The sequence below is a fragment of the Protopterus annectens genome, chromosome 13.part0 (assembly GCF_019279795.1).
Source record: "Protopterus annectens isolate FY-2018-M chromosome 13.part0, PAN1.0, whole genome shotgun sequence".
Classification (NCBI taxonomy): Eukaryota; Metazoa; Chordata; order Ceratodontiformes; family Protopteridae; genus Protopterus; species Protopterus annectens.
Window position 1 is genome coordinate 409228041 of NC_056747.1, and position 26470 is coordinate 409254510.

The 26470-nt window shown below is 41.7% G+C and overlaps 1 protein-coding gene across 1 annotated transcript in view; it reads left to right on the forward strand.

Annotated features, from left to right (window-relative positions):
* DERL2 (derlin 2) overlaps nucleotides 1–5926 on the forward strand; it is a 352209-nt gene extending 346283 nt beyond the window's left edge. Inside the window, exon 10 of the mRNA XM_044054041.1 lies at nucleotides 5502–5926. Coding sequence (XP_043909976.1) covers nucleotides 5502–5607 — 106 coding nt within the window. The 3' untranslated portion in view covers nucleotides 5608–5926. The remainder of the gene's footprint in view (nucleotides 1–5501) is intronic.
* The last annotated feature ends 20544 nt before the right edge of the window (nucleotides 5927–26470 follow it).

Consider the following 26470-nt stretch of genomic DNA (forward strand, 5'->3'; position numbering starts at 1 on the left):
AACAGAAGTTGGTTCTCACTTTTAATGGAAATGGCCAAGGGCAGTTATTACAGACTTCCTCACATACTGGATCTACTCGCACAGCATCTGGGGTGAATGGTACACCCCAAAATGGAGGAATTGTAACTGACAACCTGGATGATTCTATTTTGATACCCTTTAGACACTTGTTCCATGAAGATTGCAACACGTGTTTAGGGAAGTAAGAAAATCTGCAACTAGAAAATCTTGCATTTACAAATGAAAGAAGTTTTCTAGGTGGTGCCTATCCATTAACAGCAGTCCCTAAAAGTTTTTGATCTCTTACTGGTTTTGAAATATTTGTGTGAGCTACTTTGAGATGGCGCTTCATATGTTTCTATCAAAGTGCATCTTGTGGCCCTATCAGCTTATCTGCCTATGGATCCACCTCTTTTTGTCTCTCTTTGGTCAATGTATGAAACGAGTGTTGCATGAGACACCCCTTTGAAAGCAAATTCCTTCTTGTAATCTCACCTTGAAAAACTAAACTTGCCTCCCTTGGAACCTTTTTTTAGACTGATTTACAGTTCATTACTTGGAAGACTGTGTTTTAGTCATTGCTTTGACATCTGCAAAGTGCGTTTCTGAGCTGCAGGCTGTAATGGCAGGCTCAACCCTGTTTGATTTTTCCTCGGACAGGATTGTGTTATGCAATAATCTGTCATTCTTAGTTTCAGAATTTACCTTGAATCAAGTCCTTAATCTTTCCAGTATTCTTTCCTGCTCTAAAAAACAAGAGGGGGAGATTCTACATACCTTGGATGCGTACAGGCAACTCAAGTACCTTGACAGAACATATCTGTTTAGGAATGCTTAACTGCTGTATCTGTCCCATGTGGGGGCTAAGAAAGGTCAACCTGTCCTCTGAGCAAACAATTGCATGATGGTTGTTCTCCATACCTCTCAACCTGGAAACATCAAAAATCTGGACAAGGTCCATGAAAAATGGGTACAAATCTGTATGCTGATTAACATAAAATTTGTATTCATAATTATGTAACCCCGTCCAGTCCAATGGAATTGTGGGGATATCAACTTCCAAATGCAAACTGAAGAACAGACAACCACAATGTAACACCAGAATCCCCCTGCAGCCATTCCAGTGTGTCACTACCTGGCTATTTCACCCCATTTACCATAAACACTAATGTGCGTACTGCTTCACTTCTACAATGATTTGGATTTTATTTTTACATTTTATAGCACAATGCATAAACAATGATAGACATCAGCTAAGCAAAGTAATACTGTCTCAATGAAAACTGACTTAGCATTAAAACTTCTCTGCCCTTGAAACTCACATTGATTGAAACAGCATTGGAACCCACACGGCCGCACCACATCCAAAGAAAATGCATCTGGCTAGTGGTGGATAAAGATTACCTCTGGGCTGTTTTCATATCATAGGCCCTTTTCATATCATAGGCCCTTTACACACAAAACAAGAACCATACACGTGTTCTTTGCACCTTCCTGACTTTATTAAATTATATTCCTTTTATAATAGAGTAGACTTGTTAGACTTGGACCGTTTTTTAAATTTGTTTGAACATTTTTCCATTAGGCAATGAAACAAAATGCATGAACCAATAATGAGAGAACTGTCCAATTCAGAACATTTCCATCATAAGTCTACTTCCATATACACACACACACACATACGCATATATATAACCATGGGCATCTTGGGGTCTATATCACGTAGTCAAACTGCGATAAGTCTGACTACGTGAAAATCGAACCTGGAAGTTCGAAATGCAAGAATTTCTAACACACAGAACAGCAATTTTTTTTTCCCCAGGGAAAAAAATCGCTGTTCCGGTACAAAACCAAAAAAACACACATACACTTCAAACTGTTGTAAATGTGGGGGGGCTTTGTCCCCCACACACCCCCTACTTAAATATACTAACTCCAAGATCGCACAGTGGAGGAAATGGCAAAGCCACGGAAATCGTAAAAAATTGGTGTTTCGCGGCTTTGCTATCTTCACATTTCAAACTTCCCAGTTCGATGTTACTGCATTCGGACACCTATGCATTCGAACTCCTGATATAGACCCGCATCTTGCATAGCTTCTCAAACTTATTTTCAATTTCATTTTTTTGCTTGACTTGCTCTGATTTGTGTTATCAGACCAACTCAATAGCTTTAAATGCACAACAAAATAAACTAGGTGAACTGCATGTTTTAAGACTTCCAATTTTTAGTCCAAGTATTGACCCGACCCTCTCCTATATTCATCCTGAAGCATCAAAACTGTCATTGTAATCCAAGTGCTGTTAACTGACCACTCTTGCTTCTCCACTGTCTGCAGTGGAACAATGTGTTTTATCTTGAATGCTGGAAAATGTACTGTACTTGTTTAAAATTTTTCTTATAATGCAGCACATTACATCATAATTATGATTTTCTGTTCCTAAGTTTGGGTTAATGATATTTTTTGCTCTTTCCACTAAGGCACAAATGCCCTTGTGCATGACATTTTCTCACTTCTGTTGTATCAGGTCTATATTAGAAGATCAAAGTTTCAAAACTTCGAATCTGATATGGTCAACACCATATGATTGAAGTTTTGAAACTTTGAATCTTTTAACGGAGATCTCCGTACAGTGTGGAAAGGGAAGATTTCCCTTTTCTGCATTGTAGTGCAATCTCAGAGTTGGTATATTTAAGTAGCAGAGGGGTACAGGGGGCATTTAAATTGTTTGTTTTGTAGGTTGTGTTTTATTACATTTTCGACTTTTCAAAACTTCAATTATATGGTGTCGACTATTATCAGATTTGAAGTTTTGAAGCTTCTATCATGTAATATTGACCCTCTTGTATCTGTAGCTACACCCTTGACTTGTTACATCCACCTCCACCTCTTTTAAAAGTACAACAACACAGTACAGTATCAGCAATGCATCTACGTACTGTGGGAGTAGAACCCACAGCCTTCTGCATCAAAAGCAAGTATTTAACCTGTTATGCTATTAAGAATGCAAGCAGACTCAGCATAAGCAGCACTAGACGTCTCTTCCCCTGATGCTCTCAGCTCCTTGTAAAATCCACTCAACACTCAACTGTATCTCTCAACTTTGCAGCACAAGAAATCCGGAAAAAGGCAAAAATTATGGGGGGGGGGGGGGGGCAAAAGCCCAAAAACCAGGGACACATTTTAAACATTGCTTGTATAATTTTGGAAAGTTGCTAGAATAAAATGTTACCACCGTGCTTTTCACTGCCAAGTCTTGAACCCAGGAGCCTATGCACTACAGTCAGAGCAAGATACCACTATGCCAAATCATCAGTTTCCTGAATGATTGGAAGACTAACTTAAATAGCTATCATTTAGTAAATTCAATTCTCACTTCTCACCATAGCTGTCAAACTCAGCGCAAAAAAACCTGGACAAAGCCAATAATGAGGGAATACAGCCCCAAAATAGGGACAAATTTCCAATACTGATCTTATAAACTTAGAAAATTGGTAGAATAAAAGGTTTTGTGTTACTATTTATTTTCTGAAGAATATGAGGTCTGAAATTCAAATGCCTGTCATTTAGTGAATTCAGTCCTTCACTGATTTGCCACAAAACTGCAGAAAAAAACACTTATTTTATGAGGAACAGAACAAAAATATTGGGCAGAAAATCTGGAGGGTTTTCACAAGTTGTGATGGTGAAGGACTTTAGGATTTTGTTACATAGCCTACCTCTAGCCACCAGGTATTTTCACCTGGGGCATTTTACACACAGGTGCACTGTAGTCCCCAGACAGTCTCAGGCTCTCTCGGCTGCTACGAACGGCATAAAACAGTCTCGCAGCATAATCCAAAGTGTCTGCAGTCCCCAGAACAATAACGGCTGCTACAAACTGCATAAAAGTCTCAGCATAAGAAGAAGCATAATGGCTGCTATGAATGGCAATGTCTCAGTGCATAAGTCATGGCATAATAAGCATAAAGGCTGCTATGAGCACCAACTTCTCGGTGCAAAATACCTCTGCAGGATGTTTATTCTTTTGCAGTTCTATTTCTATTGCAGTCCCAACGTCCATGAAGCACCATTATTCTTCTTCAGTTCAGTTTCCATTGCTGCTTGGCTGACGCAGCCGGCCGGAAGTCCATGTACGTGAGCTCTTGAGCTCAATTCCGATAGGCTGGCAGGCTGTTTCACAGAGCTGACATACTCGCATACACGATGACGTCAGCTCAGCCAAGAAAAAAAACAAACTAAAAAGCTGGGAAATTTGAGAATTGGACATTGTGGCACCCCATTATTTGGACCCCAAAACTTGGTAAAAACAGAGTAATTCTGTATGGTTGGGAGGTATGTTCTTCTCTATTGTCACAATCACCATGGTAAATGTCTTCCAGGCAAGGTTAAAGCTCACTGAACTGTGGAGTCTGATCCACTTTCCCATTAACTAGCAATCCTTTCAGAGGGAGAGCTGCAGTAACTCAAATGTTAGTTATGACACTCATGATTTAAAAAAATATATATATATTTTTTTATGTTGCATTCTTTGTAAGTTATACTTTTCTGAAGTCGTATGTATTGGTGAGGTCAAGAAGTCTCCAGAATGTTAGCTCTATTTCTGTTGGAGACCAAAGCCAGATTTTTGTCATGTAGGTCAGCGAGGTAGTAAAGTCAATGAAAATCCCCTAACCCAGAGGTAGAACTTCTCTGCAAAGATGTTTACATGCCTGTACTGTGTATTCCTTTCCCCCAAGTGGTTTATGGGTGTACAACCAAAATGACCTCGGCTATTCCTCCTTATAATTTATTACAGATCCCTACAGCCATCATTAATACATGCAGTCTACTTACTGCACTGGGAAGGTAACACAAGTTTCCTTTTAAATAACTACTATTCAGTACTATAATTGTCTATCTTTTCAGCATGGATATGAATTTTCAATACAGGATAGCATTCCTTCCTTTACAGTACTGTTATCCTGGGTTTCCAAAATCAGTGTTCAGCACCTTGTACCATGTGATTTTTACTGCAAGCTCCACTTACATGTAAACTTAAGCATTATTCGCTAATTTTGTGTTTACATAAATCAAGTAAAATTGAATAGCTGGTATTTGCATTCTACAAATTACTGTCATTTTTAGTCTGTCTTATGAATCTTCTTGGTTTACCCTAATTTGTGCAACTAATTTATTGTTCCTATTTTTCAGGTTCTTGAACTAAATTAAGCAGCCTTTTCTCCCCTTAGACAAACCTTGACATTTTGACGTGAACCAAGTTGCAGTGAAAATGCTTGTAATATTTTCTGTTTTTTACAATGATCCTTTATCAGTAAGGTTAACCTTTTTTATCTGCCAGTATGTAACCGAGTTTGCTAATATAGCCAACAGCTGCATAAAGTACATAGCTCACAATAAAAAGACTGATACAGCATCTGAGAAGTTGTGATTTAGTGTCTTAACACATTTTTTAAAGTTAATTGCCAAGACTTTCATTGATGAGATTGTATAATTTCAGGAAAGCAATATTTGACAGTCGTGAAGATGATCCTAACTACAATCCATTACCAGAAGAACGACCAGGAGGTTTTGCCTGGGGTGAAGGTCAGAGACTTGGTGGATAACAGCAGACCAGTCTGTTCCAAAGGGAAATTAAATGGACCATGCCAAAACAGTTTCTGGAGTAACTTGGACATTTTTTGTCTTCTGCAATGGAAAAAAAAAAAAAAACTTTGTACATTTTTACAACATTTTAAAAACCAGCAAGCACTTTATAGCAGAACTGTTTTTTGGGCAGTTCAAGAAAACATTTCCAGTTGGTCGTGTGTGCCTCTGCAATTGTGTGTGATTGACTTTAGTTTTAATCAAGTGGTTTCCGTAAGAATGGAACACTGAAGTTGCTAGGTTTCCAGACTCTTGATCGAAAAAAACACCTCTACCGTTTTCTGGCTCTATTGTGATTTCTGCTGTGTGTTCCTGAGTATTAAGATAATGAATATTTGGCTGTGTTGCCTCTTCCATGGTCTTTGGTATTGTAGATAGTGAGGTAGAAGTGTTAAAACTCTTGTTTTCAAATGTTGGTATTTTTTTGGAAAGGTGACGAGTACCTACTTATTGTTAGGTGATAGCGTACTTGTAGCTTTAATTTGTTAGGCTACATTACTTCAGAAGACCTGTTGAGTTATTCTAACTCAAGAATGCAGTCAGTTTCCTACAATCATTTTCCTTCCTCTCTGGATTCCATTCATTGCTGAGGTATTGAAAGACTAGAACAGACAATTATGCAGTCAGTTTCAAGTAGGGTAATAGGTAATTACTAGGCTAATAACCTCAAAGGGCCTTTTTAAGCCTTGGGTATGGTAATCAAGCATTTACAAATTTCCTCTATCTAATAGGAATGTAGATGGCAGACCAAGGTAAACTTATTCCTCATCCACTGAGCTAAGCTGTGCTTGAGTAAATGTAGGGAGGAGCTTGTAGGGAGGAGCTTTGCCTGCCATTGATGGGAAGCCTGTTGCAGAGAAGTTGTCGTCTCTGAATCACATAGCTGTCTCTCTAACATGTCTTGTGTTGCAGTTTAGGTTTAGGTCCCTAAATCTTGCGTTTCTACTGCCCTTTAAGTTTGCAGATGTGCAACAGTTCTATAAAGACTGAATCAAAGGATGATTTGAACGCCAGGTATAGATCGCCTGTCAGATGTCTGTAGGAGACCAAATACTAGCATAAGGCTTTGAGTCAGGCTGTGTAGCATATCTCTGATCAGATGCCTACCAAAGGGAGCATTGTACTCAGTAGTTGGTCTAATAAGGACAGAGAACAACAAAATGACATCTGTGTACCTTGACGGCATACCCTTGATTGTAAGTTGCACAATGTAGAATGATTTTCTTACTACAATAGACACATGGTAGTCAAAGACCAAGTCATTGTCTACATGTGTTCCCAAATCCTTAATCACACTGTCAACTCTTTTGGCTGTTTTATCAGTGCAGTAATTTCCAGGGGTGTTTCTTTCTGAAAGATACTATTGTGTATTTTTTTTTGTCAGCGTTTGACCATGACTTTGGCACTAGTTATAAGTCTCTGTCAGGCCTTCTTGAAGGATGTTTGCGTCTTTGGGGATTTTCTGACTATGCCTAGTCTGTAGACTTTGTCAGCTGGAGGCCTTTGACATTGGACTTGACTTCAGAGAAGTAAATGACAAAAAGAGGGGGCTGCAACACCAAGCCGTAGAGGATTTGGCTGGGACTGACTTTTTTGTGGAGGTAGACTCCTGTATCCTGACTTCGTGTCCTGTCTGCGAGCTAGGTGGCTATCCAGATGGTGACATAGTGGTTTATATCTACTTTTATGATCTTGTTTACAGTGCCTGAGTTTAGTATTGTGCTGAATACTTTGTCCAGGTTGAGGTGGGAAGTATGCACAGTTTTGCCTTTGTCCATTTGCTTTGGTGACTTTCTTGAAGTTCACCAGGTTGAGTAGGCATGAGCTGCCCGCAATGAAACCAAACTGGGTTAGATCCCACGTCTGAATGTTTCCTGTGTTATATTATGTCCATGATGATTAGCTTTACATATGAGACTAGTCATTTTTATGGGTTGATAGTTTCTATGGTCTGTGTATGGCCTCCCCTTGTACAGAGGTAACAGTTGTAGTCCTCCATTTGCTTTGCATGAACAAAGTATCACTGCCATCTCACAGTGCTTGGTTTTTGTCTGTGGCTTCTCCTGTGTTAAGTTTGCATGTCCACTCATCTCTTTCTTTCGGTTTTTGTTTAGGTGTTCTGGTTGCTGCTAACATGCCATAAATGAACTGGTATTCCTCCAGTCTTCCTCTAGGTGACTCTGTAGGGTGGTACAGTAATGCAGTTCTAGGCGGACAGATATGTAGAACCCCTTTTAAAACTGCTTGACTTGAGGACTGGTAGAAGGAAGGGCATGTAAGGGCAGACTAGCAGAAATAGCTGAAAGAAAAATGTCAATGGAAGAATAAGAAAGGCCAGAGAATAACTCGCACAGTTTATTATGTATCAGGATGTACCCTTTCATATCTTTCAGTCAGTCTTCAACTTGGCCTGTTTCACTCCACTCATTTTCTGCAGGGCTTATGCTATGATACAGTTTTATCTAGTACCATTTCTGCTTGTATTTAATACTTTTCAGCACCTCCCTTGACACTGAACAATCCATAAATCTATTGATTTTTGAATTTGTAGATGAGCTGAAGTTGTCTGCACATAGATGTGGTGACAACAGTATAGTATGTCTGGCATCATTGCATTAGTGCTGTTGTAAACCAAATACAGCAAAATCTTTGTTTCATTTAATATTCCTTTTGAGAGGTTGAAAAAAATTGTGATTAAGGCAGGCTTTGTACCTTATGCCATCAGTCTGGCCAAACCTGGCAAGTGTTTAGAAATGTCTTGCTTAAGGTAGTGTTTGCAGTGAGATCTCCTATATGCCTGCAGAGGTTTACTTATTTGGTTGAGAATGTGGAAAGGCCAGCAGGGGATGCCATTCAGCAGTTATAGCTAGCTATTTTGGTGCCTGTTGCCATATCCTGATCGAATTGCCCCCCCCCCCAGGTTTGTTGCAAAGCCAAAAAAAAGTCTCCTTTAATCTGGAGTCTCTTATCTAAGGAGCAAGCCATGTTTGTTCTTCCCCATCTGTGCTCCTCATACTTTGAGGAACAAAAAAAGTCCATTTGTGATCTGTCACTTTTCCTTAAGGAAAAAGCCTGGTCTGTTTGCATAGATGTACGCTTCTTAACTGTGAGAACCAAATAAAATCTCATCTCTCTGCAAATGCATGAGAGACCAATCTGCATATGACTATCACACCCCGTAACACTTTATGCCCAGGGCTGCTGTCCCCTTCTCGGCATCCTGGTTGTGTTTCTGTTCAGACTGCAGAAGCACAAAGTAGTGCTGGAAGTGTCATACTTTCCTTTTTTTTTTTTTTTAGAATTGCATGTTACTATATAGATGATCCTTTTCAGAGCGGAGAAGCAACATATAGTTCATCACTTCAGAACTCCAGGTATTAAAAAAATATAAATAAATGAAAACAGAACATTTCTGCTGTTCTGGTTTCATTTTTTCACACACACACACACACACACTCTCTCTCTGTATATGTATGTGTATGTGTGTGTGTGTATATATATATATATATATATATATATATATATATATATATATATACACACACACACCGTATTAATGTCTAGCTATATATATATATATATATATATACACACACACACACCGTATTAATGTCTAGCTTTGAGAGTAGTGTATCTAATTACTTCCGAATGACACTTCCAGGTGCATTTGCAGTTAACTCCTACTGACTCCTCTGTGTGTCAAATATTGCTTGTTCATATTTGCATCAGTAATTCCAAAACTGTGGTTTGTACAGGGTTTTAAAATATTTAGTCTTAAAACTTTCACAATGGCAAACTCAACTGCATTAATGTTTGACCTCTGTCTGGTGCAGGTATGTAGATATTAACTGTTTTTATGATAGCAGGTTATATACATTGGCTATAAAAAGTGTACACACTGTTAAAATGCCAGGTTTTTGTGATATAAAAAATGAGACCACAATAAATCATTTCAAAACTTTTCCCACCTTTAATATGACCTATAACCTGTACAATTCAGTTGAAAAACAAATATGTTTGGGGGGGTATAAAAAATAAAGTGTACAATAAGCTGGTTGCATAAGTGTGCACACCCTTAAACTAATACTTTGAAGCACCTTTTAATTTAATTACAACATTCAGTCCTTGGGTAGGAGTCTATCAGCATGGCACATCTTGACTTGGCAGTATTTGCCCACTCTTCCAAATCAGATATGGTGGGCATCTCTTGTGCACAGCCCAATTCAGGTCACCCCACAAATTTTCTATTGGATTTAGGTCTGGGCTTTGGCTGGGCCATTCCAAAACTTTAATTTTCTTCTGGTGAAGCTATTCTTTTGTTGATTTTGGATGGATGTGTGGGGTCATTGTAATGTTGAAAGGTGAAATTCCTCTTCATCTTTAGCTTTCTAGCGGATGTCTGAAGGTTTTGGGCCAAAAGTGACTGGTATTTGGAACTGTTCATAATTCCCTCCACCTTGACCAAAGCCCCAGTTCCAGCTGAAGAAGAGCAACCCCAAAGCATGATAGTGCCACCACTATGCTTCACCATGGGGATGGTGCTCTTTTGGTGATGCAAAGAGTTGTTTTTGCACCAAACGTACCTTTTGGAATTGTGGACAAGTTTAACCTTGGTCTCATCAGACCATAACACATTTTCCCACATGCTTTTGTGAGATTTGATGTACTGTTTTGTAAATTTTAGCTGGACTTGGGTGTTTTTCTGTGTAAGTAAAGGCTTCCATCTTGCCAACCCTACCCCATAGCCCAGACATATGGAGAATATGGGAGATTGTTGTCACATGTAGTACACAACCAGTACTTGCCAGAAATTCCTGCAGCTCCTTCAGTGTTGCTGTAGGTCTCTTGGCAGCCTCCCTGTTTTCATCTGGTCTTTTCATCAATTTTGAAGTGACATCTAGTACTTTGCAACATCATTGTTGTCCCATATTTTCTCCACTTTTTGATTGCCTTCACTGTGTTCCATGGTATATCCAATGCTGTAGAAATTTTTTTTGTACCCTTCTCCTGACTTATGCCTTTCAGCAATGAGATCCCTTTGATGCTTTGTAAGCTGTCTGCAATCCATGCCTTTTGCTGTAGCAGGCAACTGAGTAAATGGCAGGAAAATCCTACTAGGACAGCTGAACTTTATTTGGGGTTAATCAAAGTCTCTCTAATTGATGGGAGGTGTGTACCCAAGAAGACTGAATGCTGTAATTAAATCAAAAGGTGCTTCAACAAAGTATTAGTTTAAGGATGTGCACACTTATGCAACCAGCTTATTGTATGTTTATTTTTTATATTTATTTCCCTAACAGATTTGTTTGTTTTTCAATTGAATTGCACAGGTTATAGGTCACATTAAAGGTGGAAAAAGTTTTGAAATAATTTGTGGTCTCATTTTTTTATATCACAAAAACCTGGCATTTTAACAGCGGTGTGCACACATTTCATGTCCACTGTAGATATCATTTTCATATTTTTTTCTAAATATCTCAACAGCCAAGTAATACAGGCAGAACACCTTAGCCTCATATGAAATCTCTCGGCTAGCTGAATAAAATGCTGCTGGACAGTATGTATGTAACTTGAGTGGTTGCTGAGAGATTGTAAGATGTTCTTCGTGTTTCACTATTGCAGTTGTCACATTTGTGTTATCCCTGCCAGGGTAGACCTCAGCCGGCCCGAATACCAAAGACTTAGTATTTCTGCGTCTGTTGCTGTCGCATCAGGGCTGACTTCAGGTAGTCAGTAGTATAAAGCAAGTCAGCCAATGCCATTACATCAGTCTTTCTTGCCATGGAGCCTGAAGCAGAAGTAGTTTGCATGAGTGCCAGACTGCCACTACCTGAGTTTCGTCTACCGATTTGAAGCTGAAGTCCTAGTACCCTATTGGAAATCCTTTTTTCTTGCACTAACCGATGTCAGAAAAAGTTAACAGTTGTCTCGTCTGTGTAAAGCAAATACCACACCGAGACTTTCATTCTTACTGCGTCACTTGTTTAGGCCCAGACCATGACTCCTCCCCCCGTCACTTCTGTGCTTTGTTCAACACCAGAGCTATCCATCGTAGGGCCCTTATTATAGCTAGATATTTTCACGTACAGTCCTCGAACTCCGATATGGCTTCTGTAAACCACCTGACAGCAGACCTTTCGAAAAAACGTAAAGATAAAGACAGAGACAGACCGCATAGGCCCAAACCTACTGACGACGCTTCCGTTAAGCTAGTCATCAGCTCTCCAGTCTTCAGTGAGGTGCTTTCAGAGCCCTTGATGCCTGCTTCTGTGGATTCGCAGGCCGCTACAGAGACCCCTTTCAGAGTCCGGTATGCCGCAAACCTCTTCGACTAAGGATCCTGCGGTTGTCTATCTTGGATGGGTCCGGAGCCGCTGGAGCAGGCACCGGCGTCCGAGGCACAAACCAACATCTTCTTTTGCGACTACCGTTCTTTTGAAAATGACCAAGTTTCTTAGGCCCAGGGTACGAACCACTCCCAAGAAACAGACAACCCAGTCTCAGGCTCCTGCTTCCTTGCCTCAGTCTCAAATGCTTAAAATGTCAGAAGACCTTATGCTGATCATGGGAAGCCAACTTACCCCCTCCAAAAAGAAAACAGATAATGTCCCCTGTAGTTTTCTTTGAACAAGAGTCAGATGACTCTGACGCATCTGAATATGAAGACATGCAACCCCTCTCTACTTATGAGGATTCTGATGCAGAGGATTCCACCTCTTCCCCCTCTTCCGCCAGAGGATTTTTCCTTTGGGGAAACCCTTCATACCTTAAGGGAGCATTTCCAATGGGAGAGTCAGGACTACACTCAGTCTAAAAAGAGACTCTGGGAATTGTTAGATCTTCCACAGCACAGACCCTTAGTCATCCCCCCAGTCCTGGATGTTGTGGAGTATGTTTTCCTGGAATCCAGCTCGACTCCAGACACCCTCCCTCCTGCACCCAGAAAACCAGATGGGTACTGTAGAGTCCCTGACGCGCACAAATTTCTTTTTAAAAATCCTACTGCTGACCCTGAAGTAATTTCTCAAGGTCCTAAAGGCATTAAAGCAACCTCTGCTAAGAATCCCTCCCGGTCAGATAGGGATTCCAAAACACTAGACAGATTGGGTAAAAAAGTATACCACCTCAGCTACTCTTGCTATCATGGCACTAAATTGTCAGTTCTATATGCTAAAATTTCAGCAACATACCCTGAAACTCCTCAAACAAAAAATGGTTTCCTTTCTTGCTTGTGCTGAATCTAAAGAGTTACAGGAGTTAATGCATTTTGCAAGATAAGTAACTAAACACACCTTGCACTGTGGTTTTGATGGCCTAGAAGCTTCTTGCAGGGCAGCAGTCACTGGATCTGTCATTAGTAGGCATGCATGGCTTAAACAGCCCTTGAAAGACCATGTCAAATCTAAATTGTTGGAAGCCCCCCTTGCATAAAAACAACTTTTTTGGCACTAAGGCAGAAGAGGTCTTAAAGTTGGAAGAAAAAGCAAAATCTGTGCAGATAGTTAAGGATTTCTTACAGATCCAGCCACCCAGGTTCAGCAGGCATTGTCCCACCAAGCACTGGTCCTTTCCTGCTCCCTCTAATCCAGTCCAACCCAGACCCCGGGGAACCAGAGCCCCCCAGACAGCAGCCACAGGGAATGGAGAGATCTAAGCAGTGGACTACCTCCACTTCAAAACCAGGGAGTTCTAAGCCACCCCCTTATGGTAAAAACTCACAATGACTTACCTCCCCCACCCTCTGCCCACCTTCACTTACCCCTAGGAGGAAAACTCTCCTTCCAAGCAAACACTTGGGCCACCATTACCAACGACCACTGGGTTCTCAACTTAGTGTCCCAGGGATACAGATTTTATTTCCAAACCCTTCCTACCCCAAAAGGGTTCCCAGATCTACCTCCAAATCAGTGGGCAGAGGCACAAAAGCAAGTCCTTTCCCTGCCCTTTATGAGGGCAGTAGAGCACGTTCCTGCAGAACAGAGGCGCCAAGGTTTCTACTCCAGACTTTTTCTGGTACCCAGAAAAGAGAGCACTTGGCACCCCATCCTCAATCTATCCATTCTAAACACCTTCCTGATCCCAAAATTCAAAATGCTCACCCTCCAACAGCTGCTACCCATGCTCTCCCAGGATGCTTAGCTAGCTACCCTAGATCTAAGAGAGGCCTACCTCCATATTCCTATCAGCAAATCATGCAGGAAATCTCTGTTTTCGGGGCAGGATCTCAGCACTTTCAATTCTCTGCGCTTCCCTTTGGCTTATCTACTCCTCCCAGAGTTTTCACAAAATGTCTGGCTCTGGCCATTGCCTTTTGCAGAGAAAGGAATATCCAGATTTAGACTACCTAATTCAGGCAGACAGCCAGGAAAAGCTGCTCAAGCACCTGCCCTTTGTAAAGTCCATACTAAACCTCCCTAGGGTACACAATCAATGAAAATGAATCCAAACAGATGCCCACCCAAAGGATTATATTCCTGGGAGCAAGCCTGGACACAGCATCCCAGATGGCATTCCTTACACCAGAAAAGCAAAATTTCCTAACAGCCTACTTCTCTTGACTAGCCACCAGACCCCAGCTATCTGCAAGCTCTGGGGTTTGTGGCATCTTGCATATACTACTCATTCCATATGCCAGACTGCATAGGAGGGAACTTCAGTGGTACCTCAAAAGCCTTTGGTGTCAACACTCTCAGGACCTGGAGACTCTTAAACCTTTAATTCCTTGCCTCAGAAAAGATTTTCTTTGGTGGGCAACAGCATGCTCCCACAACAAGGAACTACCTTTCTTACCACCCCCCGCACCCAGACCCTCGCCACAGATGCATCAGACTATGCCTGGGGTGCACACCTGGATGGCAGGTGCATACAGGGTCAATAGAGCCCACAGCAAATCCCTCTGCACATCAACCAAAAAGAGATGGCTGTCCAGCACGCCTTTATAGTTTAAGCCCCTTCTCTCCCCAGGGGCTCTCCTGATCAAAACAGACAACACCACTGTAATGTGGTATATCAACAAGTAGGGAGAGACTCACTCCTACCCTCTACTTACACTGGCCATGACACTTTGGCACACAGCCTTTCCCATGCAACTCCATCTGTTAGCACAATTCATACCAGGTTCTCTCAGCTCTCTGGCAGACCAATTAAGCAGAAATCTTCTGGACCCACACGAGTGGCAGCTCAACAGAAGAATCTTCACCCTAATAGCTCAGAAATGGGGCACCCCGAAGGTCGACCTCTTTGCCTCCCCCACCAACCATCAGCTCAGCAAATTCTGCACCAGGGAGCATCACTGCATGGCTTGGAAAGTGGATTCCCTGTCCTTCCCCTGGGTCAGTCTATCATTCTATGCCTTTCCTCCACTACCTCTCATCCCCAAGGTACTGCACAAAATAAAGGAGAAAAAAAACAAGGACAATTCTTATATCTCCAGACTGGCCTCGCCAGCACTGGTACCCCTTGCTGCGCAGCCTCTCCCCACTGCCACCATGGCATCTTCCTCAGATTCCAACCCTCCTGACCCAGAGGGAAGGGGAATTCGTATATCCCCAATTGCAGACACTCACTTTGGCAGCTTGGCTTATTCCCTAACCCACGATCAATCTCAATCTGCCAACTTCAGTAAACAGGTTCTTGATGTTATATGTGAGGCCAGACACCCTAGCACTAGAAAATCTTATGCTGACAAATGGAAAAGGTTCTGCACCTGGATTCAGGCTAAGGGAGCCAATAAGGCACAGCCCTTCCTCACTCTTATCCTGGATTACTTAGCTGACCTACTATACAGTGACCTCTCTCTTTCCTCTATTAAAATGTATACTTCTGCTATCTCTGCTCATTTTCCCATTGAGTAGCCCCCTTTCTCACACCCCTTGATCAAACGGTTCTTAAGAGGGGCTGGCAACTTGAGGCCACCCAGAAGAGCACCAACCCCAGCTTGGGACCTTAACTTTGTGTTGGAAAAGCTCACCCTGCCCCCCTTCGAACCAGCTTCTTCTGCAGAGCTAAAATTTCTCTCCTTGAAGACAGCTTTCCTTCTGGCCATCACTTCAGCTAGAAGGGTCTCCGAGCTGCAAGCACTCATGGCTGTCGAACCCTTCATAATCTTCCATACTGACAGGGTATCCCTCAGGGCTAACCCATCCTTCATGTCCAAAGTGGTGTCCAGTGTGGCTCTCAACCAATCCATTCATTTGCCCACCTTTTTTCTTAATCCCCAGGACAAGAGCAAAAGGGTCCTGCACTCTAGATGTGCACAGACAGCTCAGATTCTAATCCAGACAGGACTAAATCCTTCAGAAAGTCTGATCAGTTGATGGTTAGCTTTGCTACAGGGCCAGAAGGCAAAGCCATCTCCAGATGGATAGCACACTGCATCCATTTCTGCTACAAACAGCATGGAAAGCTTCCCCCCAAGGAGGTCGGGAGTCACTCCACCAGAGCAGCTTCCACCTCTGCAGCTTTCCTCAGAGGAGTCCCCACCAAGGACATCCTGGATGCTGCCACCTGGACATCTGTTCATACTTTTACCAAACTTTACCACCTGCTTCTCCTCCAAATCCAGGGCAGGGTTTACCTCTGCATTCTTGCAGGGCATCCTAGCCCGCCCCTAGTTTCTTTGACTGCCTCCACCCATTTCCTCAGCTTTGGGAATCAACCCAAATGTGATGACTGCAACAGTAAAACATGAACATAGTACAGTTTTATCTACACTTACCATAAATGTAGATGTTAGTGTTCACTGTTGCAGTCCTGGATTCCCTCCCGCCATCCCCCTTTTTTCTTCTCTTTCCTTACAAGGGACATATTGGTATTTACCTTCTGGTGGGGTTCTTCCACCAGAATAATCCGAAACACGCTCACTTCGGATAAGAAAACAGAAACCACTTTATTCCACATTATTGCTTTTTCTTCCACCAGAACCTGGCTCCTACTTGGGGGCTCCTGACAGGTTAGGGCAAGAAAAACTGATGTAATAGTGTTGGCTGCCTTGCTTTATACTACTGAAAACCTGACGTCAGTCCTGAAGCGACAGCAACCAACGCAGAAATACTAAGCCTCTGATATTCGGGCTGACCGAGGGCTACCCTGGCAGGGATAACCCAAATGTGATGACTGCAACAGTGAATACACTCTAACATCTATATTTATGGGTAAGTGTACCCAACTGTTCTTTATTTACAAAATATTACAAATGTGTTAGTTACTGTGTTTACTGTGACTTGTTTAAGAATACTACCACTAAAGTAGTTTGTGCCGAAGAGTTTGCCCCTAACCATTATGGTTCCAGAGATATGAACATTTTGTTTGAAATGTCAGGATGTAATTTGATTCTGTCAAAAGGCTAAGGCTCCACCCATTGGAAGTTGCATTGCAAACTTCCTGAGCTCCATTGCAGTGAATGAGGTTTTTCACCATATAGAAAATGTATGAAACAAGATAAAAGCTGCTGTATTTGGTGTGTGTGTGCCCAGATCTGTCTGAAATGGTCCAGAGTCTGAAGGGGCTTTGCTGCATTTCTTTTGATCCATACATATTCTACTAAATCTTCAGAGTAAGTGTGCCTTCATATTAGTTTCTCATTTTTTCCTTAGAAAATGGTAAATATGTGCATACACTGCCTCAGTCCAGAGAAGAAAACATAAGATATTTGCTAGTTTGTAACAAAGCCACGTTATTCAGTCCAGTTGTTTAGGGCCTCAGAATCTGGTGTAGATTTGTTTAGGGTTTTCTTCAGTTAAGAATAAGCTGCATCTTTTATCTTATAAGAAATACTGTCCTCCTTCCCCTGTACCTCCACCCTAGAATATTATCTAGATTATCTCAGACATGTCTGTCTGGCTTCTACAACATAACTAATTGTGTGTTATCAAAATTAATTTCTCAGAAATTGTGCATTATTTACATTGTTTTGAAGGGCAACCTGTTTTTCTTTAACTGTTTTGCTTTCATTGTACACTTCCATGTTACAGCAATGACTCTTGGAAGCTCCTTCCTCAAAAGGTCTGACTGCCAGTCCAACATCTTGAACTTTTTTGTACTTCCCCCTTCTGGCTGAACAGATGCTGCCCTAGCTGTATGTCTGGACATCAGTGCTATAAGAAGGACATTGTCCAATACCATCTTCAGATTTTTCTTGCTACAGTTTGTTCAGTATTGAATACAGTATTGTATCATCAGTCTGTATGACTGTGCTGCTTGGCTTCCGCAGTTCATGTGTACCCCTTAGTGTAAGATTTCATATCCATTTTCCCACCTTTGTTTGCTGGCCTGTTTTAGCTTTTGGGTATCAGGATTATGTACCAGATTCTGAGGCAAATGTTAATGGTTATGTAGAGTGTGGGGAATTGATTCCTCATAAAGATTTCCATAGTAAATGGGTATTCTGTTTAGAATCTGAACAAGACGTGCCTAATTTGTATCCATTGTACCTGATTTAACCAAAGAAAAATCAAATATGGAGTGAAATCTCCAAGATTTTTTAGCTCAGAAGTCTTGTATCTGGTCTTTGACTACCATGTTGTTGGCCAGACCCACTGCTGACTTTCTTCTGAATAAAATTATTCAGAGAAGTGCAATGTAAAGAAGAAATATTGGCAAGCTGACAACACTTTGTCAGAGTCTGAAGAAGCCCCCACCCCCACCCCACCCCGCAGGCTGAAAGGCACTGGATTAAGGGAGGTGCGTTTGCAGCCTGTGAATCTGGTACTGGATTATAATGTGACCCCTGCAAAAGACACTCTGCTCCCAGATGTAAGCATGTCCTTAGGAGCCAAACCCACTCAGTTTCGCAGTCAGGAGGCCTCCTTAAGGGTCTTGGTTCTAATACCTAGATTATAGTTTGTGAAGATGAGGGTAGTTTTGTCCTCATTGTTGGCATGTAAGGATGTCAGTGGCATTTGGATCAAGGTCTTAAATGCCTGCCCATGACCTGAGTCCTCCAAGATAGGTCCCACATCCAAACGTAGTCCAAGCCAAAATGGATATTGGACAGCCTTTGCTGGGTGGGCCATCTTTTCCTTCTCCATCCCAGACTTTTTGCCAGAAAAGTTTTTGTTGTGTCCCAGGACATTATGGAATTTGTGAGAACCAGGTAGCCAGCCTCTAAAAATAATCATTGAGGACTCTGTCTGAAAAGGAAAAGATAATCTTTCAACCATAAGGTTGAGACAGTTGAATTGACCCAAGTCAACCAAATGCAGTTCCCCTTTCTGTACAAGTCTGACACTGAAGACACCTTGTGCTCTGAATCTCCGCCAGTGGATGGCCTCTCCTCTAGAGAAACTTCATAGAATGATGGAGAACTTTGTAGGTTCATAGGAGATTACTAGGCTAATGTCTGTAGGGTCTTTTCAAACCTAGCCATGTTATTACCAGTGTTCCGTAATTGACTTTGGTTCGATAGTTGTTGTTTGCAAAGTGAGTCTATGATCAGTACTGACTGCCCGTGTCCATGAGGGACATGGGTGCCACCCTTGGGGTGAATTTACAGTCTCTCATCCAGTTTAAGTTGTGCTTGAATAGGATTATTGAGGAGCTCTGCTTCATGTGAATTGGGAGATTATTCCAGAGCAGTGGCAATCTCTGGGAGAGGTGGATCTCTCTCCAGCATGTTCTGTTAATGTCACAAGCTAGGTTGAGATCTCAGGAGCAAGTGACTTTTGTCTCATTTGATTTGCAGATGTGTGGCGTTTCCACTAGAGCAGGGTCAGAGACTGCTCTGTGGGCCAGACATAAATTGCCTTTCAGTGGCCTGTAGGATACAGAGTACAGTGACAGGGCTTTCAGTCTTTCCATGTAGGTCATATTTTGTAGGCCCTGAGATTTCTTGGTGAGAAACCTGTGTGGTCTCTCCAGCCACTGCAAGTGTCTGGTGAGGTACATGCAAAAAGGAGCATTGTACTCTTACTTGTCTGTGGGTAGAGTACAGAGGAGTTATAATGTTCTTACTTATGACATGCACAGCTTAGAAGGCTTTCCTTACCACTGTGGACATAGGTTGATAGCAATCTAAACTATGACCACCATATGTCCCAAATCTCTCACTACTGGGTTTGAGCTTAGGGGAGTGCTGTCAATATTGTAATTTGCAGGGACTTCCTGTTTGCCAAAGGGGTTGATAATGCACTTTTTTGCATTTTAATTTTTGTCTGTGGCCTTGGCGCCATTCATTTGTCTGAGTTGGCCCTTTTTATAATATGTTAACATTATTTGAGGAATCTGTGGCTAGTTTGCAATCATCAGCCAACTTGGTAAGTCACAGGCCATCTACATTCGCCTGAACTACCAAGAAGTAGATTCCAAACAGTAGAAGGCCCAGCACAGATCCTTGTGCTATGCCACTGATAACTGATCTTCTGGTAGAGATGGAATTCCCAACTTTGACAGTATGCATTTTGTTGGTGAGCCAGTTGGCTACACATCTAGTAACATATGAGTTGATCTCCAGCTGGGAGAGTTTCTCAATCATACCAGAGTGAGGAATTGTCAAAAGCCTTTGCTAAGTCTAGATAGGCATTATGTACTGTTTTGCTTTCATCAGGGCTTTGGTGACATTCTCTAAGTCCACCAGATTCATTACGTATTATCTACCCTTAATGAAGCCAAACTGGGTTGGGTCAAGAGATGAAAGAGTTTTAAGTGTGGGGCTGAGTTTTCCAAGGCCAAGAGAAAGTGCCAGGAACTTCAGTGTCTGCAACAGCCCAAGCCATTTGCCCAGTCTTAGTCCTGGAAGATGCTTTTGCTAATGATTCCTTGTATTCCAGTGCTAAACCCCTTGCTTCTAGAAAGCTTGACCATTTATGTGTGGTCAGTCACTCACAAAGGTACCTTTATAAAAAACCTTTTGGGTAGATCCAGCTATAGTATCCATGGTTTTTAGTTAGTGAATTAATGTGTAATCCTAGACAGATTTGAAAAGAAAACATACTTTAGGTTTCTTAAGTGCCAGACCCATATGCTAAAATATTGAATCCCTCCTGTACTAGCTAAAGGCAAAGGCTTAGGGGGGAGAAGAGAAGGACCTGAAAAAGTAAGTGCTTGATTTATGCTACAGCAGTGTCCAGTTTAAGCAGTCCATTAGATGTGGATGTAATGCTGTGGATGCATCAATCTGGGGAAGAAATGCCCAGCTTGAGGACTAGATACCTGCCTGTCTACTTAAAAGCAGAACTTCTAAATGTCCTTCCAGAGAAGGAATTTCTCTTGACGAGCCTAGCAGCTGTACAAGTATTCATTCAAGTGCCAGTACCGCAAAGTAATTTTACTGGAGACCACTTTCACAGCTGATGAAGTCTGGCATGTAGTCCACTGTGGCGTAGGAATGTCCAAGTTTGGGGATATGGGAGGTGCAGGATTTACTTGTCCCCTTACAATAAAGGAAAGAATAGTTCACTGAAATTCTATCTCCAAGTTCCTTTGGTGACTCAGCATGATTCCACTTTAGACCCTTTGCAGAGAAGTTTGAGACTGGGAGAGAAAGGTAAGAATATTTGGTCCATAAAGCAAGTTTTTTCATAATCAGCGGATCATATTTAAATATAAGGCGACTGGGCCATACGGGTGTTTATGCCTTGCCAGTACCCACCCTTAGACCTTGCATCACATTTTTTTGTGAATGCCTTCCAATCATCTTAACTCCTTTTTAAAGTAAGGTATTGTCACATTACTTGATCTGGGATGATAGTTTTTTCCAGAGAAAGGGTAGTGGAACAGACATCCATTCCAGGTGAGGGAACAAACATTCCCGCAGAGGGAATAGTTGTGATTTGTTCAAGCTCATACCTCCCCCAGCCCCTTCAGTCCACCCCTTTCCTTCCATACTTGAAAAATACTAGGTCAACTATTCCTATTCATGAAGCATAGGTAACCAGCACCCAGGACAAATGGGTACTTAAGTTCTAAAATATGAAGGTAGTCTGCATTTTCTAAGCAAGCCAAAATTGTGAGGTATCCCTCCAGCCCCCAAGGACCAAGTAAACCTGGAGGACCCTGTTGTAAGAACTGTTTTCACAAAGAACCATGGAGGAGTACCAGGAGAAGGAATAGGCTTTCACCCAGTCTGTGCCGTCTTAAAAGAAGGGATAGAGAGACCCACCATAGATCTGTCAAGGTTAAATAGGTTTAACTCCCAGATTTCAAGATGTTAATATTGGAAGGCCTTCTACTTCTCCTTTGCCCATTCAAACTTACCTAATCACCCTGGATGTGAACAGATGCGTACCTTCACATATCCATAACCAAGGTGGGCAGATGTTTCCTGAAATTTAAAGCAGATCGTTCCTATTGTCAGTATACTTTGCCCTTTGGATTGTCTGTTGCATACAGAGTATTTACAAAATGCCTGTGTCCAAGCAATTGCCTCTTGCAGAAGAAAAAGCATTCACATTTACCTGTACCTCATTCTGGCAGCCTCCCTAGTGGAATTATAAGGCTGTGCAGTGTACACTGACTTCTAATCCCAAAGTCTCTGTCTGAATTTACCACAATCTAACCTGGTTCCCACAAGCCCTGTTTCTGGGGACACTGCTAGTTGAGAGAGTGCTCATGAGGATGCTACAGTGGCACTTAGAAATGGTGACAGAATGCCTGGGCCCCTCTGTGCCTAATCCCACTATTAACCTTCATCACGCTAGGACACCCTTCAAAGTTGTACTTTCCTCATCCGTTAAATTGCTGTTGATTACAGTCCTTTTGTACTCTCTATACATATAACTCCCTAGTCACAATTTTTTCTGTAAATGTCTACCTTGGGGGTGGCTACGAGGTACGAAAGTACTTTTGGGTCTGAACCCTATATCTAATGACTTGTTCGCATTTTTGTCCCTGTTCTGAGGATAGTACATATTAGGTTTGTTAAAGAAAATGGCCAAATTGATCTTTCTAGTGAAGTTTTTAACCTCACTTAGACAATCCACTAATTCAAAATGTGGAATGGGTATGTATTTCATACCTTTAGCCAAAACATCAAAATGTGAAATGCATATGTCCAAATCTGAAAAACTGTATATTTTGAAATTGTCATATGTATAAATGTTGTTCTGTACCAAATTTTTTTTACATATACTTTTACCAACAGTTTTGTCTTTCTCTTCCAGTTTGCTTTCCTTCCCCATTGTCCCCTGTTCCTCCCATAAGTTGGGAATTGTTTCTGAGCTTTGTTTCTGTAAGGTTGTCCCTGTGGCACTTGTTTCCTGTGAAAATGTGACTCATAATTGTTGGATGGAATACTTTCGTGAAACTCTCTTCCTTCATATGTATTCCTACTGTATCCTTGTTCTACATTATCTCTTCTGCCTTTATAAATCTGCCAACTATAGGCCAAACCCTTTTTATATTGCTCCACCTGTTTTCTATCACAAATATTTGCTAGCCACCTTTCTGCCATATTAAATTGCTTGGTGTATAACTTTTCCCATTCAGAGAAAAGTAAATCATTAGTTATATTAGTATTTAATGTCTCTGCCTCCTGTATCATTTTACTTAATTTCTCATCGTTGTATTTAATGAGCATTTTCATATATTTGAAACCACAGTCATCGAAAAAATCATTAAATTCAGTAATACATACATCATACAATATGATACCCATTGGTATTTTAAAAATCTTAACTCCTTTGGTGCAATATTCATGTTAATGCATTTGTGTAAATAGGCATTGTCCACTTTCAAACCATTAATCTTTTTCAGTAAATTGCCCAATGAATATATCATATCCTTCAAGCTTCCTATGGTTTTTGTGATGGGCTTAGCTTTGTCAAAATCTTGTGACCTTGTCCAAATTACAATTAGTAGTTAGAAATTTGTTAAACTGTATGTCTTTATTGACAATATCAGACCTTCCCAATAGTGTCTGGAGGTAGAGTAGAATGGAACTGTACCTTTGTTATGTTGCATAGAATTCCTGGTCACTGAAGAATAAGTTTTTATAGGGAAGGTACGTTTAGGTTTCGTTCCCATCAGTTTGGCTTCCTCATCTACTTCATACAACAAGAAGTCAAATGTGAAGTCTGTGATATTAATTTTACTACTGTTATGTGGTTCAGTTATGTCTAAAATGTTGTCAGTGTCTTTTAAAAGTTTGCTTACACCTGAACTCTGTCTGTTGGATATAGAGAAACTGTCAGCATTCAGTTCATTTCCCCTACTGTGAGCAGCTAGAATTTTACATTCATAGCAATTATCGCATGCTACTGATTGATTTTCTTTATAGCACAAACCTGGTGCTGATACTCCTTTGTCCATACTGCCGATAATATCAGTCGCATTATTGCTATCTGAATTGCTGCCAAAATTAGTAGATGCTTTAGAACGCAAACCTGGTGCTGATACTCTGTTGTCCATACTGCCGATAACTTTGGTCACAATATTGCTGTCTGACTTACTGCCAAGATTAGTAGGTGCTTTGTTACCCATACCTCTGGGTGTGTCTCTGAATAGATCAAAAAGGTGGCTGATCTCGCCTTTTAACATAGCTATGTCTTCTCGTAGTTTAACTATTTCAGCATTCTTGTCTAACCTCCTCCTGGGGGAATCGACACCGGTAGAATCCTTGCTGCAATACGACTGCAGAATATCCACAACAAAATCACCACTTAAACACGAAGCTGCCAGGAAACTCCAATAAGTGTACCACCACCTTCTATGAGAGGACGAGAGTTTATTCACAACAGAGACATCCATGAGGTAAAAAATTGAATTCAATATAAAAACATCCATAAAAACAGAACTGACAGGTTAAGCGCTTTCACTCACTGTATGTGAGCTTCATCAGAACACCAACATTGTCCTGTGAACGCCTTGAATTCAAAATCTGGCGCCAATTTGATCAGCTGTTACATTGTCTGAGTCATTAAACTTCTTAAAGCAGCTGTCCGAAATTAAATGTCTATATGTATACCTAACCAGTCTCTGTAAGCTATAATATGCTAACACAATAATTGTATAAAATAACTAGCATATTAATGTTAAAAACAAAAAATAAAGTTGAACATTTTAAAAATACATGATTTGGACACTAAATGCAAGCTCATACCTCCCCCAGCCCCTTCAGTCTGCCCCTTTCCTTCCATACTAGAAAAATACTAGGTCAACTGTTCCTCTTCATGAAGCATAGGTGACCAGCACCCAGGACAAATGGGTACTTAAGTTCTAAAATATGAAGGTAGTCTGCATTTTCTAAGCAAGCCAAAATTGTTTGGTATCCCTCCAGCCCCCAAGGACCAAGTAAACCTGGAGGACCCTGCTGTAAGAACTGTTTTCACAAAGGACCGTGGAGGAGTACCAGGAGAAGGAACAGGCTTTCACCCAGTCTGTGCCATCTTAAAAGAAGGGATAGAGAGACCCACCATAGATCTGTCAAGGTTAAATAAGTTTAACTCCCAGATTTCAAGATGTTAATATTGGAAGGCGTCCTGCTTCTCCTTTGCCCATTCAAGCTTACCTAATCACCCTGGATGTGAACAGATGCGTACCTTCACATATCCATAACCAAGGTGGGCAGATGGTTCCTAAAATTTAAAGCAGACAGTTCCTGTTGTCAGTCTACTTCTTCGCCCTTTGGATTGTCTGTTGCATATAGAGTATTTACAAAATGCCTGTGTCCAAGTGATTGCCTCTTGCAGAAGAAAAAGCATTCACATTTACCTGTACCTCATTCTGGCAGACTCCCTGGAATTATAAGGCTGTGCAGTGTACATTGACTTCTAATCCCCAAGTCTGTCTGAATTTACCACAGTCTAACAAGCCCTGTTTCTGGGGACACTGCTAGTTAAGAGAGAGTGCTCGTGAGGATGCTACAGTGGCACTTAGAAATGGTGACAGAATGCCTGGGCCCCTCGGTGCCTAATCCCACTATTAACCTTCATCACGCTAGGACACCCATGCACTCCATTCAGATGCCTCAAATGTAGACTAGGGGCACATATGAGGGATCAGAGTGTGCAGTAGGCCTCGAACAAGACTCAGGAGAAGACACATCACTGTAAAGGTGATGACAGGCATTCGATTCTGTTTGACAGCAGGAACTTTGTACATCTTAACAGAGTACACCACAGCGATATGCATCAGCAGTCAGAGACTTCTATCTCCTGTGCAGACTAGCAGTACAGCCTTGATTTGGCCTAGGAGTAGAAACTAGCGCTCAGTCTTTTTCACATCCCGTCTTAGGAGAATTCTTTAGCAGACCAGCTCTGCAAGACAGAAGCAGAACCACATGACTGGATGTCACACAGGGATGTAATTATGGACCTAATTTGCAGGTGGGGTCTGCTTCTCCACTAAAACAGACTACTTTGTTCGGCTTTTTCCAGTTAGGGGTCGCCACAGCAGATCATCTGTCCACTCATGATTGGCAGTGGAGTTTTACGGTGTCGAGTTGCCAACCCGGCGCCCAACCTTCCACAGAAGGTACACACACTCACACCTAGGGCCAATTTAGAGTGTCCAATCCACCTACTTGCATGTCTTTGGGATGTGGGAGGAAACCCATGCGACCACAGGGAGGACATGCAGACTCCTCACAGAAGGCACCCCAGCCAAGAATTGAACCAGAGAACCTCTTGTTGTGAGGCGGCAATGCTAACTGCTGCACCCCCATGGCCGCCCAACTTCACCACTAAAACAGACCTTTCAGGAAATTTTGCACTAGGATGCCAGCAGTGGGGGTCTCGGCAATTGATGCCACCTGCATAACTCGAGCATGTCTGTTCCTGTGTGTTTCCTGTAGTACTCTATTCCCAGGTTGTTACAGAGATAAAGTAGGGCAGGCCAAAAATGCTGAAGATGGCACCCTTTCTGCCTGGGCAGCATTGGTTCTCTCTTCTG